Source organism: Salmo salar, chromosome 20 (genome assembly GCF_965601325.2).
Source record: "Salmo salar chromosome 20, fSalSal1, whole genome shotgun sequence".
Lineage (NCBI taxonomy): Eukaryota > Metazoa > Chordata > Actinopteri > Salmoniformes > Salmonidae > Salmo > Salmo salar.
In genome coordinates this window covers 58492161-58510101 of record NC_138310.1, presented here as the reverse complement: position 1 = coordinate 58510101, position 17941 = coordinate 58492161, and the positions used below count along the sequence as shown (strand labels likewise).

Genomic DNA, 17941 nt, shown 5'->3' with positions numbered 1-17941 from the left:
ATCCCCTTTCCTTCCCACCAGACATTCCCTCTAATAAAGACATGCTGTCTTCATCCTCTCACAGTATCCTGGATCTGTGTATCCCACCAGACATTCCCTCTAATAAAGACATGCTGTCTTCATCCTCTCACAGTATCCTGGATCTGTGTATCCCACCAGACATTCCCTCTAATAAAGACATGCTGTCTTCATCCTCTCACAGTATCCTGGATCTGTGTATCCCAATGACATTCCCATGTTGGGAAATGGCAGAAGTGCTCCGGATGTTGAAATTCAAACAGGAAATGAGCTTGTTTAAGTCCAACCCTCGTCTCCACTCTGATATCTCTCCTCGGAGCTCAGTCAGGATTTCACAGCTATTTCCTATTCCTTATCTACGCAGAGACATCACAATTCCAATGCCTACTATACTAAGTCTAGGGAGAAGGTCTAGGAACTGTAGGTGTTATCAGTAGGCCCTGTGTTACTAAACCTTATGCAAACCAAGTGTGCGTGTGTGTGTGTGTGTGTGTGTGTGTGTGTGTGTGTGTGTGTGTGTGTGTGTGTGTGTGTGTGTGTGTGTGTGTGTGTGTGTGTGTGTGTGTGTGTGTGTGTGTGTGTGTGTGTGTGTGTCTGTGTATCAAATCAAATCAAATGTATTTATATAGCCCTTCTTACATCAGCTGATATCTCAAAGTGCTGTACAGAAACCCAGCCTAAAACCCCAAACAGCAAGCAATGCAGGTGTAGAAGCACGGTGGCTAGGAAAAACTCCCTAGAACCTAGGAAGAAACCTAGAGAGGAACCAGGCTATGAGGGGTGGCCAGTCCTCTTCTGGCTGTGCCAGGTGGAGATTATAACAGAACATGGCCAAGATGTTCAAATGTTCATAAATGACCAGCATGGTCAAATAATAATAATCACAGTTGTCGAGGGTGCAACAGGGTGCAACAGCATGCAGAACAGTTGAAACTGGAGCAGCAGCACGGCCAGGTGGACTGGGGACAGCAAGGAGTCATCATGTCCTAGGGCTCAGGTCCTCCGAGAGAGAGATATACTGTACGTTTTGAACGGTCATGCAACTCGGAATTCCAAGTCAGGAACTCTGGCCTCTTTCTAGAGCTCCGACACTAAGAACTCCGAACAGAGTTCCCAGTTGTCTTGAAAGGACCATAATTCCAGAGAATGTCAGACTTTGATGACAAAGTATGCCCACAAGAAGGATCACCGTGACACCTTCAAGTGAGCACAGCATAACAGCAGTGAGTACAAAAAAATGCCTTGTATGCTGCAGCATAAATGATGTGGCGATCTCAGTGCAAGATGCGTCACTACAGTTCCTGGTTCGAATCCAGGCTATATCACATCAGGCCGTGATTGGGAGTCCCATAGGGCGGTGCATAATTGGCCCAGCGTCGTCCGGGTTTGGCCGGTGTAGGCCGTCATTGTAAATAAGAATTTGTTCTTAACTGACTTTCCCTGTTAAATAAAGGTTAAAAATAAAAATAGAAATAAAATAGTTTTAGTAATAGACCCATGTAATTCTAGTTGATATTGCGAGGGTTGTTTTGTTTGTGCAATGCGCTGTCTATGCGTCGATATATTGTCTATAAAAGTGGATCCTCGTGATTGTATTTTCCGTCCTTTTTAGACCACATAGGTCTAATAAAATAATAAATTATGTGTAGTGGCTTTGCTGGCATGCATCTAAACAAATTGGTTGACTTTGCCCCACCAAGATTTACATGCTAAAATCACCACTGACAACCACTACTATCCTCTCAGTACTATGGCATTCTTACCCCCTTATCCCAAAGAGAGAGAGTTAGGTGGAGAGAGGCAGACTTCTCCCATAGAAGGCCTTTACAATACCATGAGCTGACCAGGTAATGAATATTGACACAAGCGGATTACCCATACGGTAGATACAGCATGGTACTGGAGATACCATCTCTCAACCTTTCTTCCTCTCTGTCCTCCCCCTCTCCTTCCCACATTCCAGACATGCCTTAGGGAGATAAAGAGGCCTCCAGGACGGTCACACAAAGACAGCAGCAGCAGCTATTGTCTGTCAGGACTGAGAGGAGAGGGCTGGACTCTCAGCCCTCTGCTAAAGGAGACAACCCCAGTGCTCTCCGGCTCTCAGACCACGCACGCATGCACGCACACACACACACACACACACACACACACACACACACACACACACACACACACACACGCAACAGACAAATAGACAAACTCAAGCACACACAAATTTAAACAAGAGTGATTCAAAAGTGCTGACCTCAATAGGCAACAAACAGTGTGTGGGTCAGATTTGACAAGATTCCAGCATACTCTATAACCACATCACTCCAGCCCTCTTCACACCTACCCACAAGCTGACAATCAACCATAAAACATTCATCCGAAGGAACCTTCTCTATGCCTGGTTGGCGTCATGCAAAAAATAACTCCAATATGCAGCCTGTCAACCTGCCAGTGCCAGACCAGGATGTAGCCTGTGGATCTGAAATCCTGCAGCGGCGATCCATAAGACACTGCAACACCACCCTCTGCTGGGAGAAACACAAAATCACCAAAACAAATGATCCATCTCATAGGCATGACTTGTTTCCTGCCACATCCTCATACTTACAGGCCGTAGACCAGGGGAGGACAACAGGGCCTTCAGGGTTTTATTTTGCTCCAGCCCAACACACCTGATTAAACGTATCAACTAATCAGGGTCTTCAATTTAGCTGTGTTAGTGCTGGTCCCTCCCAGACTGGAGTTGCCCAGCCCTGCAGTGTTTTTCCATGCTCCTCCAGCAGCAGACTGGAAGCTGAGACGGAGTCAGGAGTCAGGACTCCAGTCTGCAGCACATAGCTAGCAGCAGCACATACCTAGCAGCAGCACATATAGCTTAGAGCCACACTAATCTCTCCTTATCCCAGCATTCCTGCACACACATAATATTCCCCAAGTTCACCTGACACAGATAACTGTTGGATTACCACATGACGAAATCCTCAGGGATCACAGAGAAAGCAGGAAAACATGACAGTGAACATCTTCAACAACCCCCCACACACAGCAGGGTGGGAGTCCTATAGAACCTGGAGTCTGGAGATATATTGTGCTGTTGCAATTATTGCCCGTATAAATACCAGCTTTCTATTATCTGTGAAAACAACAATAGCACAGGCCTAGTGACCCACAACCTCTTTCTATGTCTGAGGGATCTTCAAGCACCACTCCATACATTATCTGGCTTGATTTGTCCCACCATGACTGACATCCACACAACTGACATGCTTCCATGCTTCATCCTACACCATCCAACACAAAACAAGTCACAGAAATCGCACACACATACACACACACACACGCACGCACGCACGCACACGCACGCACGCACGCACGCACGCACACACACGCACACACACGCACACACACACGCACGCACACACACAGACAAGTGAAGTCTCCACTCACTGAGGTGTAGGCGGTCTTTCCCAGGCTGTGGTTGTGATTGAGGTTCTGGTTCTCCTGCTCTCTGCTCTGCAGCCCCGCCAGGTGTCTCTCTAGAGCGGCCCAGTCCATGGTGGGCAGGGACTCTTCCTCCACAATCTCCTCCTCTCTGTATCCCCCCATCCGTCCTCCTATTCCCCCTCCTCCACCACCACCCCCTCCTCCAATGCCACCTCTGCCCCGGCTGGAGCGCCTGTGGCTGGGCTTGGTGGCCCCCGTGCCCCTGGGTAGGGGCCTGGTAGGGGAGTGGGGCAGGATCAGGTTGCCATTCTGTTTCAGTTCCTCAGGCACGGCAGCAGCGAAGGTGGCTGTGTGTCCACTGTGAGTAGGAAGGGGTGGAGGCTTCACATCCTGGAACTCCTCGGCCAGGCTGCGGCTGTTCACTGGCTTCCTGAAGCCTCCGCCAGGCGTCCCTATCCCCCCCACAACTCCACCCTCCTCCTGGCCACGGGGCTGCTGGGAGCTGTAGTCGTCCCCGTACTCGCTCTTCCATTCCTCGATCACCTTCTTCTTGTACTCCTGGTAGTCCTCATCCTCCTCATAGTCCTCATCCTCCAGGGTTGCCAGATCCAGGGAGGGAGAGGATTTGTAGTCCTCTTCTAAGGTTGCCAGTTCCAAAGATGGGGACGATTTGTAGTCATCCAGGGTTGCCAGTTCCAGGGATGGGGAGGACTTGTAGTCTTCCAGGCATGCCAGGTCTAAGGAGGGAGAACAGGGTGTCACCTTGTTGGAGTTGGACTCGGAGCTGGAGCGACTGGAGGCGTCGCTCCCCAAGTCCATGCCATCCTCCCGGTAGTCCTGCAACAGAGGGAGAAAGAGGGATGGAGAGAAAGGCGGGAGAGAGAAGGAATGGAGAAAAATAGATCAAAATATAAGAAGAAAGAATGAGAGTTGGAAAGAGAAATTATAATAGTGAGATAAAGATAGAGGTTGAAAGAGAGAGGGGGGAGAGGAAGAGAAAGACACACAAACAGAGAATTTAGGGAAGTGTGCACACAGAGATTACTGTTGTGGTTTGAGACCAACAACCACAAAACACTTCCTGGTAGAACTTCCTTCCTCTACATTCATTTCCTTGGCACCGTTTCAGTCCCTCTCTGACGCACTCTCTTCTCTCCTCCCCGTGACAACCTCTCCTCCCAGACTGACTCTCTACTTCTTCTGTTTATTCATGTCTGAGGTTTGCATTGTAACAGTTGAACCAGAGAGAGAGAGAGAGAGAGAGCAGTGATTTATCCTATCATCACACATTACACACATCTTCTCAAAGTTTTCCATTTCAGATTGTTAATCAGAAGCAGATGCTGCCACAATGTATTTGTAAGTCATGTAAGTCATCCCAACAATATTGGTCAATGTGAGTATTACCAATCTCTTTCTCCAATCGTCCAGAGGTGAATGACACTGGCTGACATTGTGCCATGGCTCTATATATAGTATACATTGCAGTGGCTGTAAGTGACTTAAACAGATGAGTCCAGGGTGGCTGTCTGACCTTGACTGTCTGCAGTGTGAGGCCACAGTGTGTGTTGCTGTTGTTGTCCAGTGCCAGAGCAATCACTGTCTGATTGATTACCAACTTAATGAAAATGCCCGTCTTGTTTATGGGCCTCCACAAATCTCAGCGTGACCTGAATCTCTTTGAGTGTTTTCACCTCTTTTTTCATCGGCTGCATTAACATAGTGCCTGGCATCACTTAAAAAAGTTAATGAAAAACAAGCTTATTCAGAGTCACAACCGGAAAAACACATCGTTGTGCATCCAACACACTAAGAGTTATTGATTGATGATGATTATTGTCCATCAAGAGGATTTTTTTTTCTTGTGGCCAGTTAGTTTTGAAATACACCAAAGAATGGGATTCATAAAGTGTTGATTAAATGAGTGTCATACATTTGAATATAATTTGCAAACCCAGACATTAAAAACAATCAATGCAACCACCAACATAGACAAACACCTCACCAGTAACACTTTTTTCCCAACCACATTCGGTAAAGATTTATCTTAATTAAAGGGATACTTAGCATGCTTAGCAGACACCCATAGATTTCCAATCATTGCGCTAACGCTAGCTAGCATTGACTCGCGAAACTACCGCTAACTTCCTTCATACTGGACACAAGGACATAAAAATGGTATCCACAAGTTAATCTTAAATATCAGTTTATAAATATATAATAACAGTTAATATGCAGTTTAAATGCAGACCTGCATATGAAATGATACATGTAATCCGTTACACGTAAGGAATTACAAAAAAAGGATAAATGCAATCCGTTAAATTAACAACAAAAATATTGTAATCAGATTACAGATACTTTTGAAAAACTAGATGATTACTTCGAGGATTACATTAAATTCAGAAAGGATGTTGGGGAAACTTCTCTGTTTTCTCAATGACATTCAAATCAGCTTTGAAAAAAGGAGCAAATCTAAATTTGTTCAATGTGAGCGAGTCTGACCATAAATCAGAGACCACTATGATGACACACCAAATGTGTTTGATGGATCGCGGGAAAAGAGCTGAAATAGGCTTTTATAGACTACAGTCCAATCTATGTGTTCCAATGGCGCGACTGCTGTCGGCATCCAAAGACTATCCAACTTGAATAAACGCTTGGAGGTAAGGATGACAGCAGTATCTACGGCGATACGGATTTCACTTATCATTGATATCTACATAGCGCATTGATGTAAATCACACTGCTACTCTCTCATTTATCTATTTGCGCCTTACGAATTGTGGTTGTTGTGGATGGCTGTTCACAAATCTAAATGTGTATTTGAACCCAATAATGGTTGAATTCAAGGAGTTTAAACTGCCTATCAACCATTGTTTTCGAAACCAGTGGACAACAACTGAAAAATGTGCTCTTGCAACATCTACATAGTGCGGATCCCAGCCTATAGAATAAAAGTTAGGCTTTAAAAAAGGTGGAATCTGTAGTTGTTACATCCATTTTTGGATGACACACTACCGTTCAAAAGTTTGGGGTCACTTAGACATTTCCTTGTTTTCCATGAAAACATACATGAAATTAGTTGCAAAATGAATAGGAAATATAGTCAAGATGTTGACAAGGTTATAAATAATGATTTTTAATTTAAGTAATAATTGTGTCCTTCAAACTTTGCTTTCATCAAAGAATCCTCAATTTGCAGCAATTACAGCCTTGCAGACATTTGGCATTCTAGTTGTCAATTTGTTGAGGTAATCTGAAGAGATTTCACCCCATGCTTCCTGAAGCACCTCCCACAAACTGGAATGGCTTGATGGGCACTTCTTACGTAGCATATGGTCAAGCTGCTCCCACAACAGCTCAATAAGGTTGAGATCCGGTGACTCTGCTGGCCACTCCATTATAGACAGAATACCAGCTGACTGCTTCTTCCCTAAATAGTTATTGCATAGTTTGGAGCTGTGCTTTGGGTCATTGTCCTGTTGTAAGAGGAAATTGGCTCCAATTAAGCGCCGTCCACAGGGTATGGCATGGCGTTGCAAAATGGAGTGATAGCCTTCCTTCATCAAGATCCCTTTTACCCTGTACAAATCTCCCACTTTACCACCACCAAAGCACCCCTAGACCATCACATTGCCTCCACCATACTTGATAGATGACGTCAAACACTCCTCCAGCATCTTTAATTTTTTCTGCGTCTCATGAATGTTCTTCTTTGTGATCCGAACATCTCAAACTTAGATTTGTCTGTCCATAACACTTTGTTCCTATCTTCCTCTGTCCAGTGTCTGTGTTCTTTTGCCCATCTTAATCTTTTCTTTTTATTGGCCAGTCTGAGATATGGATTTTTCTTTGCAACTCTGCCTAGAAGGCCAGCATCCTAGAGTCAGCTCTTCACTGTTGATGTTGAAACTGATGTTTTGCTGGTACTATTTAATGAAGCTGCCAGTTTAGGACTTGTGAGGCGTCTGTTTCTCAAACTAGACACTCTAATGTACTTGTCCTTTAGCTCAGTTGTGCACCGGGGCTTCCCACTCCTCTTTCTATTCTGGTTAGAGCCAGCTTGCGCTGTTCTGTGAAGGGAGTAGTACACAGCGTTGTACCAGATATTCAGTTTCTTGGCAATTTCTCGCATGGAATAGCCTTAATTTCCCCAGAACAAGAATAGACTGACGAGTTTCAGAAGAAAGTCCTTTGTTTCTGGCCATTTTGAGCCTATAATCGAACCCACAAATGATGATGCTCCAGATACTCAACTAGTCTAAAGAAGGCCAGTGTTATTGCTTCTTTAATCAGATCAACAGTTTTCAGCTGTGCTAACATGATTGCAAAAGGGTTTTCTAATGATCAATTAGCCTTTTAAAATTATAAACTTGGATTAGCTAACACAACATGCCATTGGAACACAGGAGTGATGGTTGCTGATAATGGGCCTCTGTACGCCTATGTAGATATTCCATAACAAAATCTGCCGTTTCCACTTACAATAGTCATTTACAACATTAACAATGTCTACACTGTATTTCTGATCAATTTGATGTTATTTTAATGGACAAAAAATGTGTTTTTCTTTCAAAAACAATGACATTTCTAAGTGACCCCAAACTTTTGAACGGTAGTGTGTATATATATTATATATTATTGTTTTAACCATGTTATGAGGCTATACAGTGTTTGTTTTTCTCCAATGTTTGTAAACATTGTAAATGTAAACAAACACTGTATAGCCTCATAACATGGTTAAAACAATAATTTTGATATCATGGATGATCAGTCCTTGCATCCATAGCTTTGTCTATTAATCTGAGAGGGGTTACATTTATCCAGGCCCATCCCTCAGCTTTTTACCAAAATATTTGTTCATTTGCCCTTTAAACAGCTGCATATTATCAAGATATCAAAGTGTCACCAACAAAAAGGTAAACAATAAGGCCTATAGCAAATGCAGCATATGGCATTCAGTAGTGTTCAAAGCATGCCATTCCATGAGTGCAGCATTTATTTTTCAACTTGAATCAATGAGCCCAATCAGTCCTCCATGACAACAAAATCAGTGCTGGCTAGTCCTTAGATTTGGGATTATGCTCAGGTAAAACAATTGTGCTAATCTATATTTTCATATTTCCAAGTCCTATTCTTGATGATTGAGGGGTATAACATTTATTGGAATGACTGGAATCCTGATTGACTTTGGTTTTTAATGTAAAGATATAATTTAATCATATTATTATATGTAGTAGAAAGTGATGGGTTAGAAGAAGCCTACATAACCAACCCATAAAGTAAAATGTAACATCCATATGGCCAGCTATGTAAACTTTAACATTGATTTATCCTGCAATATATTGTTCAATTGGTAACATACATTTTGTCTCCTTCTAATGCCTCTTAAGGGGAAAGTAATCTAAAAGTAACGGAATGTAATTATTTAATTTCTTCTCACAGACCCAGACAAACCAGTATAATCTGGAGGGGGTCAGGCTGGCAACAGTCGAGCTGTTGGCAACAGTGGCTCACTCTAACTCGCACTCTCGCAAGATGGCAATGTTTCGTTACATTGATGTTATATTTTACATGTGGACTATTTTAATAAGGACAACATCTGAAAAGGGGGTTGACACACCGATTCATAGTTTGCACGTAGTGTCAATGTCGTAGTAGGCTAGTTGACGTCTAGGTGGGGGGCATAAACGCGCGTGCGTCCAGCACCTCCCCTCATATATCCGAGTCCAGTCACGTTTATGATTAAGATTCGAGATCAGCATGTTGTCTAGCCTACATATGACATATCGCCTACATGAAGTCACGAATCCTTGCGCAGACTTTCAAAGAGTGGTGCGTTCGTTACAATTTGCTACAATGTAGCAAACCTTACCAACATGTTCATCAAAAACACCGGCACTGTCAGTGATCCATCCGGCCGCTGTTATTCGAAATTCCTCCTGCCATTCCACGATTATTCAAGGACGATTTTATAATAGCCTACTCTGCACATTATAACTAAGAAGATGGATAAGGGATCATGGCGTCCTTACTTTAATCTCCAGCCATTGAAGTAGGCTACCACCGTAGCCTATAGTAGGGAAACCGTGGGAATCCGTTTTAAATCTCAACCTGCGAGTCCTTAAAAGGGCAACGGCTCCATTGGTGGAAAAGAGCGTAGCGTAGCCTCTATAACTATTCTACAAGAAAATGAACCGGATCTAGGCCTATCAAACACGTCGGAATTAAAGTGACGCTTCCAGTTCCTGTATTATCATATTAACAAAATGTTGGGCTTCGGTTCATTTGAGTCAGTGTAAAATGTGTAGCCTTATTATTTAAAGTGATTAAGAAGGCGAGAAATCCCGTCAGACAGCTGGGCGGGGGAGCGGTGGGGCCCGCTTTGGTTGATCCTCTCTGCGATTAACTTCGCAGGCTACACACTGGGTGGATTTGGTCACACAATACATGCAAATTGACAGCTGCGCGGAACCCCACCCCGCAAGCGAGGCGAGAGTTTTGGGTTTAATTATTGTATTGGAGAGGACACTGGCCACAATAATAAACCCCTGTCATGTTTATGTAATTGTGAATAATCTACGCATTACATTTAACGCCCTTGCCTCTTTTCCCCAAATCAGAGTGTCATTTAGGCTACCCAAAACACTGCTCTGTGCAATAGCCCGTGTTCAGCTTATGCCAATTAATACAAACCTTTAATGCAGGTAAATATCAACTTCATAAACAGGTAGAGCGCATATAGCCATATGCTGAGTCATTCATCCTCAAATGATGTAATGTTCCTAAAAAAAAGTCACGGGAGAAACCTCACTTCCCCCGGCAACAGCGGTGACAGAACCGCCCAATTTCACAACGCAGATGACAACCAAAATAACGACAGCACACTGACGACAGGGTTCCTATCAATAGACCACACTGCACTACATATCAATAACAACGGTTTATCCCTCCATGGTTAGGCTGCTATAGGCTATTGAATAAGACAGCCTATATCCTAAAATAAACCAGCCCAGGCACACACTGTACTAATGATAGCCTACTAACCTGCAAACGCCCTATAGTAAAATGCCCGAATGACAGAAAACAGCATATTCTAAATACATCTATTTTGACCGAAGACCTATAGAAGACATGAAAGAAGGTAATGCAAATAGCCCTGCCTATGGGTTCCTTAGTCATAACAACAAACGCATCACCAATACTTACTGTCATTTTCTCTGTAAAATGTCTTGTCTCAAGACATCTTAAAGTCAATACCAGACAACAATTGTATCTTTATTTGTCAGTATAACTCGGTAGTTAGTGAGGATATTATCCGCTACCCGGAGATATTACAGAAAGCCGGTAAATTGTTGAGAACGTATGCCAGTCCAGTCATTGCTATGTGTGTATCCGCCGCGGAACTCGAGCACTCCCGAGGCTGGGTAAAAAAAACACGCGTTAAAAAATCTAAAATAGATGCGTTAAACAAATCCCCGATTTTGCGAGCGCCCTGGTCGCCGCTCCTCTCTTCTCTCCCGGTACAGATGTCAAACGTCGCTTCTACCGTTCAGTGCATGCACACACAGGCTCACACAATGATTGGCGAGAGAATGTGAATGTGAATCTCCCTCTGCGCGTTTTTATCGTCCGCACAAGTCAGCCTCACACATACTGTATCTCTGCTTTCCAGTGCACTCAACTAAACGCTCCCACACATGCAAAGGAGCTCCCTGCCACAGCGGCGTCTCAACTTCACAGCGCTCTATCGCAGCAGGCTGCTCTGAGGACAAACTGATGACAGAACAGTAGCCCTGCCTTCTGCACTCACTGACCTTGCGAATTGTATATTGAGGTAAAATGATAGACAGAGAGAGAGAGAGAAAGAGAGAGGAAGAGAGAGAGAGAAAGTGAGAGATAAAAAAAGAGCCCAACACTATATCTAGTTGAATAATTCAAGATGCCCTGGTGTTCTGAGTAGGTTTGGAACAGTTTCTGTCACACCGTGACTACATAAGCTGTAAGCACCCTTGGACATCTCAAGGAATCTGCTGTCATGTCCTTTGTAATTGAAGTCACTTGACTTTTCACAAGTGATTGAAGGCTTGTTAGTGCTATGTTGATGATCAAAAATATAAATCAAGTCTTCTGGGCAGAGCGTGTTTTGGCCCAGAGGGTTTTGGTCTGTTTTGTTACCAAGCTCTGGTTAGTCTCAGTCTTTTGGCCAGACTGCCATGCGGTAGGGTGGCACTGGGCAGCACTGTCCACAGAATTCACTGGGTGTGTCTCAAATCACACCCTATTCCATATAGTGCACTACTTTTGGCTAGAGACCTCTGACATCTCATTCTCCGTCTCACTTTTGGCCAAGGCCTATTCTCCATATAGTGCACTACTATCCAAAAGTAGTGCAGAATACCCACTGAACAAAAACTGGTTGAATCAACAACAAAAAATCGAAGTAATTTCAACCCCCCAAATCTATGTGATCACGTTGAATCAACGTGGAAAACTAATTGGATTTGCAAAAAGTTCTCAACGTAAAGGCATTTTGTCTTTTTTCCACCAAACGTTTAACCTAGATCCAATGACATTGTGAAATGTTTTGTTGAGTTCACGTTGAGTTCACTTTAGTTGACAACTCAGTATACTTTTTTAAACATATATTTTTATTCAAGTTTTACCAAATGTACATCAATGTAAATACAAAGATTTTACCATATCCCTCCCTCCCTCCCTCCCTCCCTCCCTCCCTCCCTCCCTCCCTCCCTCCCTCCCTCCCTCCCTCCCTCCCTCCCTCCCTCCCTCCCTCCCTCCCTCCCTCCCTCCCTCCCTCCACACAACACATCTACCCCCCAACCCCTTCGGTACCTCTCCGCCCTACCTCAGTTCCCCCACCTCGATTCCCTCTCTCCCAACCACCCACCCCAATCACCCCATATACCCAACCCACCCCACACTCTCCCTCAGTTCGGTCGTAGGAAACAACAATTCTACAGAGATGTCACAACAAATAAACAAACAAACAAGAACACAGGAAAAAAGTAAAAATGGTCTCACATACAAACAACTCAATACAGATTCAAGATAGAAAAAGTGGCGCAACAAAAACAGAAATAAATATGTAAATAAATGATCAGTAAACCTTAGACAAAGCTGCTTGGACTGGATAGCATTATATTGATGACTGTACCTATTTTGTAATGACTACTGGTAATGCCTACTGGGAAACCTTAAAGCATCTCATCAGAGGGGAGCCTCTGCAAGCCATTAAAGTATGATATAAATCGTTGCCATTTTCTAACAAATGTATCATTGGAATCCCTAAGAGAATTTTCATTTTCTCAAGCTTTAGGAAGAACATAAAATCGTTGAGCCATTGAGAAGTAGAGGGGGGCTGAGCAGACTTCCAATGGAGAAGAATTCTATGTCGAGCTAATAAGGATGTAAATGCAACAATATCGGCATTTTTGGGGTCCAAGGAGAACAAGTCTTCTGGAATACCCAAAACAGCTATCAAGGGACATGGCTGCAGGTTCATTTCAAGCATCTCAGATAAACATTTTAAAATAGAATCCCAGTAATATTGTAGTTTAGAGCATTGAATGAACATGTGACTAAGGTCACATGGTGAGACATGACATCTATCACACTATCATTTACATCTGGATATATTTCAGACAATCTGGATTTGGAAAAATACACCCTATGTAAAACCTTAAAGTGCATGAGACCAAGACGAGCACAAGATGTAGTGGAGCGTACTCTATCAATCACCTCATCCCACCACTCCTTCATAAATTCAACACCCATTTCCCGTTCCCAAGCAGATTTAGTTTTGTTGGTGGCGTGTTTGTCCAATGACACAATACACAGATCTGAGAAATTACTGCTTTCTGTTGAGGTAATAGAGTCAATATGCCATCCCTGGGTTGGCAAGGGGGTGGAGCAGGGAAGCCAGAAAATTGGGAGAAGACACAGTGCCTAATTTGAAGGTAACGGAAAAAGTGAGATGGAGGCAAAGAGTAGTTAGAGGCCAGGATGGGAAAACTTGATTTTTTTAAATGTACATATAAGTCTTGGAAGGACTTAACACCTTTCCTTGTCCAATGAGAGAAACCATTATCTATTAAGGAAGCGGGGAATAAGTGATTCTTATCAATAGGACCCATAGTAGATGCAGAGGAGAATTTAAAATGCTGTCGAAACCGGTACCAAATCTTAAGTGTAGAAAGCACTACAGGATTGCCAGTTTAGTGAGAGGGGGGTGCTGGGAGAGAAGAGCAAAGCAAAGCAGGAAGAGAAGCAGAAATACAATATGCCTCTAGGTGGCACCATGGGGTATCTGGAGCATGTAACCAGAATGGCAATTTCTGAAAGTTGGCTGTCCAGTAATAATATAAAAAGTTGGCTAATGCAAGCCCTCCACTAAACTTGCATCTCTGAAGTAAATATCTACTGACCAGATAAATGTGATAACAGCCTGATTGATTGACTTGGGATAGATTGAAATAGATAAAGGAATTTGGGTAAACTGTTTATTTTCAGTGAAGAGGCGACTCCGGGACACTGGCCTTTTAGGCAGAGTTGCAAAGATAAAGCCATATCTCAGACTGGCCAATAAAAAGAAAAGATTAAGATGGGCAAAAGAACACAGACACTGGACAGAGGAACTCTGCCTAGAAGGCCAGCATCCCGGAGTCGCCTCTTCACTGTTGACATTGAGACTGGTTGTTTTGCAGGTACTATTTAATAAAGCTGCCAGTTGAGGACTTGTGAGGTGTCTGTTTCTCAAACTAGACACTCTAATGTACTTGTCCTCTTGCTCAGTTGTGCACCGGGGCCTCCCAATCCTTTTTCTATTCTGGTTAGAGCCAGTTTGCGCTGTTCTGTGAAGGGAGTAGTACACAGCGTTGTACCAGATCTTCAGTTTCTTGGCAATTTCTCGCATGGAATAGCCTTAATTTCCCAGAACAAGAATAGACTGATGAGTTTCAGAAGAAAGTCTTTGTTTCTGGCCATTTTGAGCCTGTAATCGAACCCACAAATGCTGATGCTCCAGATACTCAACTAGTCTAAAGAAGGCCAGTGTTATTGCTTCTTTAATAAGGACAACATTTTGCAGCTATGCTAACATAATTGCAAAAGGGTTTTCTAATGATCAATTAGCCTTTTAAAATGATAAACTTGGATTACCTAACACAATGTGCCATTGGAACACAGGTGTGATGGTTGCTGATAATGGGCCTCTGTACACCTATGTAGATATTCCATAAAATAAATCTGCCGTTTCTAGCTACAATAGTCATTACCAACAATAGCAATGTCTACACTGTAGTTATGATCAATTTGATGTTATTTTAATGGACAAAAATGTGCTTTTCTTTCAAAAACAAGGACATTTCTAGTTAAATAAAGGTTAAATAAAAAATAAAAAAACATTTCTAAGTGACCCCAAACTTTTGAACGGTAGTGTAAGTTGACTCCAAGGTATTTGAAACCAGAGCCAAGTCTATCTGCTGGAGCTGTAGCACTGCTGGATTGATTGGGAAGCACTAACTTTTCTGGAGATTCAGCCTGTAACCAGAAAAGGAGCCAAAGTTCTCCAAAATAGAAAGGATAGAAGGTAAACAGGTTACAGGATGCCCGTAAAACTACTGAAAGGGGCTCAATGGCAACCGCAAATAATAAAGAGGACAATGGGCAGCCTTGGCGTGTCCCAAGTTCCAGGGCAAAATAATCAGAACAGGTGTCATTGGTACAGACACTGCCCTGGGGAGATGTATACAAGAGACGGATCCATGAGCTAAGTTTGGCCCCCAATTTTTTTTTTTTAAGAATAGCAAATAGGTATTCCCATTCAATTCCTTTTCTGCATTTAGGGAGATTACCATCTCAGGGGAGTTGGACAATTGTTTAGAATAAATAATGTTGAACACCATCCAAATATAAAAAATGAATATCTGTCCTGTATAAATGTGGTTTGTTCCTGTGATATGAGTCCTGTTAAGACTACTTCCAGACGCCTCGCTATCACCTTCGCCAGCACATTTACATCCACATTAAAAAGGTTTAGGGGCCTAAATGAAGAACAGGAAGTGGGGTCTTTCCCCGTTGGTAGGGAGAAACGCTATTGAAGCATGTGTTAGGTGGCAGTGAGCCACGTTCAAGTGACTCATTATACAGAGATAAAAGTAAAGGGGCTAACTTGGTATAGAATTTCTTAAAGAACTCAGTTGGAAACCCATCAGGCTCTGGAGCTTTGCTGCTCTGCATTGACTTGATAGACTGAATAACTTCTTCAAGGCTGAGAGGAGAATCAAGGTCATCTGCAGTTTCAGCCTCAACTGTGGGAGTTTCCAGTTCACCCAAAAATGTAGCCATATTGGCAATATCTGATGGAAATTCAGAGATATACAGGGAGGAATAGAAAGATTTGAAGGTGTCATTGGTCCCTATAGGGTCAGAAATCAAGCTATGAGAGGAATCTTTAATTTAGGGAATCAGACGGGTAGAAGCACTGCGTTATAATTGGTGTGCGAGCAGACAACTTGCCCTGTCACCATGTTCATAGTATGTACCACGTTAATGCAAAAGTAACCTTTCTGCATCTGTAGTGGACAAGAGATTGAATTCAGATTGTAAATTCAAGTGTTGCTTATATAGCTCTGGAGATGGTGTCAAGACATATTGGTGGTCTAAGTCAAGGATGGCTTTAGAGAGTTCTTCTAGTTCAGCTTACCGAGTTTTGTTTAAATGAGAATAAGAAATAATTTATCCTCTAAGATAGGCCTTAAGTGATTCCCATAAGAGAGAATGAGAGGTTGAGCTTGTCTGATTTGAAAAAAGAAAATGATCAATAGAAGTGGAGATAACGTTACAGACGTCTACATCAGACAGGAGAAGAGAATTGAATCTCCAACAGAGAGGAGTACGAGTTTGTCCTGATAGGACTATGTCGAGGGCTAAAGGTCCATGGTCAGAAATTACAATGGGTGAATATTCAGAAGAGGTGACATTTGGAAGTAACTTTAGATCAATAAAGAAATAGTCAATACGAGATAAAGAATGGTGTACATGTGAAAAGAAAGAATATTCTATTTCCTGGGGATTCTGAAATCTCCAGTGATCTGTACACCCATTCTGAACCATACCATCTGAGAAGGACTTTGACATAGCAGGAGACATCGGTCTGGGGTTGGAGCGGTCTAAAGCCGGGCTAATAACACAATTCAGATCCCCGCCAAATATCAAGATGGGTGTTCAGAGAAGGAATTTCCCCCAGCAACCCATTGGCAAATTCATCAAAATTGGCAGCATATACATTGACCAATACTACAGGTGTGTGCCAAATGGTGCCAGTTATGATTAAATATCTCCCATTACTGTCTTAAATATCCCATTACTGTCTGAAATGTATTATTTTACTAAGCAAAATTGCAACCCCTCTGGCTTTGGAGTTAAAGTCTGAATGGAAAACCTGGCGGAACCTGGAGTTTTGTAGCCTTGGGTGATCTTTAATGCGTAAATGGTAAAAATACCACATCTGCTTTTAGCTTTTTCGAATGAGAGAACACCCGAGAACTCTTGACAGGATTATTCATTGTCTTAGTATTCCAAGATAAAAACTTTATAGGATTAGGCCTACCTATTCCAATAATACTATTATTAGCATTGTTTGCCATCTAAAATTTTGAAAGGAAAAAGGTGTGAAAGCAGACCAAGCATTTGCAAAGATAAAAGAGAAAACGGATGAAAAAAAAGCAATAAAATAAAATATAAAATAGGACCAAAAAAGGTCATGGTAGGCTAGGCTATGCATGCTACCTGGCAAAAGAGTAGGTCATAGATCCAATATACGGCTCAGAAGTGACAGTGAAAACAACACTGGGCGTCCTCGTGTGAGTCGAACTGTAGCTTCCCCCAGCATGTTCAACGTGAAGACGAGCAGGGAAGCGGAGTGAGAATTTCAATTTCTTCTCATGAAGGTTATGTTTCACATCAAGGAATTTAGCTCTTTTCTTGGCGACATTCGAGCTGAGGTCAGGAAAGATTAACACCTTGCGTCTGCAGAAGTGTAGCTGGTCTCTGCCCTGCCTCTGGAGGATGCGCTCCTTGTCACTGTAGTTGTGAAAACGGACGATAAATACTCTAGGCTTGGAGTTGTCATCTCCACCCGCTGGGGAGGGGCCAATGCAGTGGGCTCTGTCCAGCTTCGGGGGTGATGGAACGATGGCCGGACCCAGCACCTCCGCGAACAAGTCTGACATGAACTTAACTGAGTCTCCTCCTTCAAATTCTCTGGTATGCCAACAACCCAAAGATTGCAACGGCGAGAACGGGATTCCAGGGGAACGGTCTTGTCAATCAGCTTCTGGATTTCAGCGCTCAGATGGGCGACCGTTTTCTTAAGGGGTACTATGCGGTTACTGTTAGTTACAGGTCTTCTGCTCCTCAGATCGTGTGACATTTGAATCAAAAAGGTAACTTTCAAATCTGA

General features: G+C 43.0%; 1 protein-coding gene across 1 annotated transcript in view; it reads right to left on the bottom strand.

Annotated features, from left to right (window-relative positions):
- LOC106580942 (schwannomin-interacting protein 1) overlaps positions 1-11196 on the bottom strand; it is a 50788-nt gene extending 39592 nt beyond the window's left edge. Inside the window, exons 1-2 of the mRNA XM_014162527.3 lie at positions 10669-11196; positions 3460-4293 (exon numbers count right to left, since the gene is read on the bottom strand). Of these exons, the coding sequence (XP_014018002.1) occupies positions 3460-4293; positions 10669-10674 (840 nt within the window). The 5' untranslated portion in view covers positions 10675-11196. The remainder of the gene's footprint in view (positions 1-3459; positions 4294-10668) is intronic.
- Positions 11197-17941: the final 6745 nt, after the last annotated feature.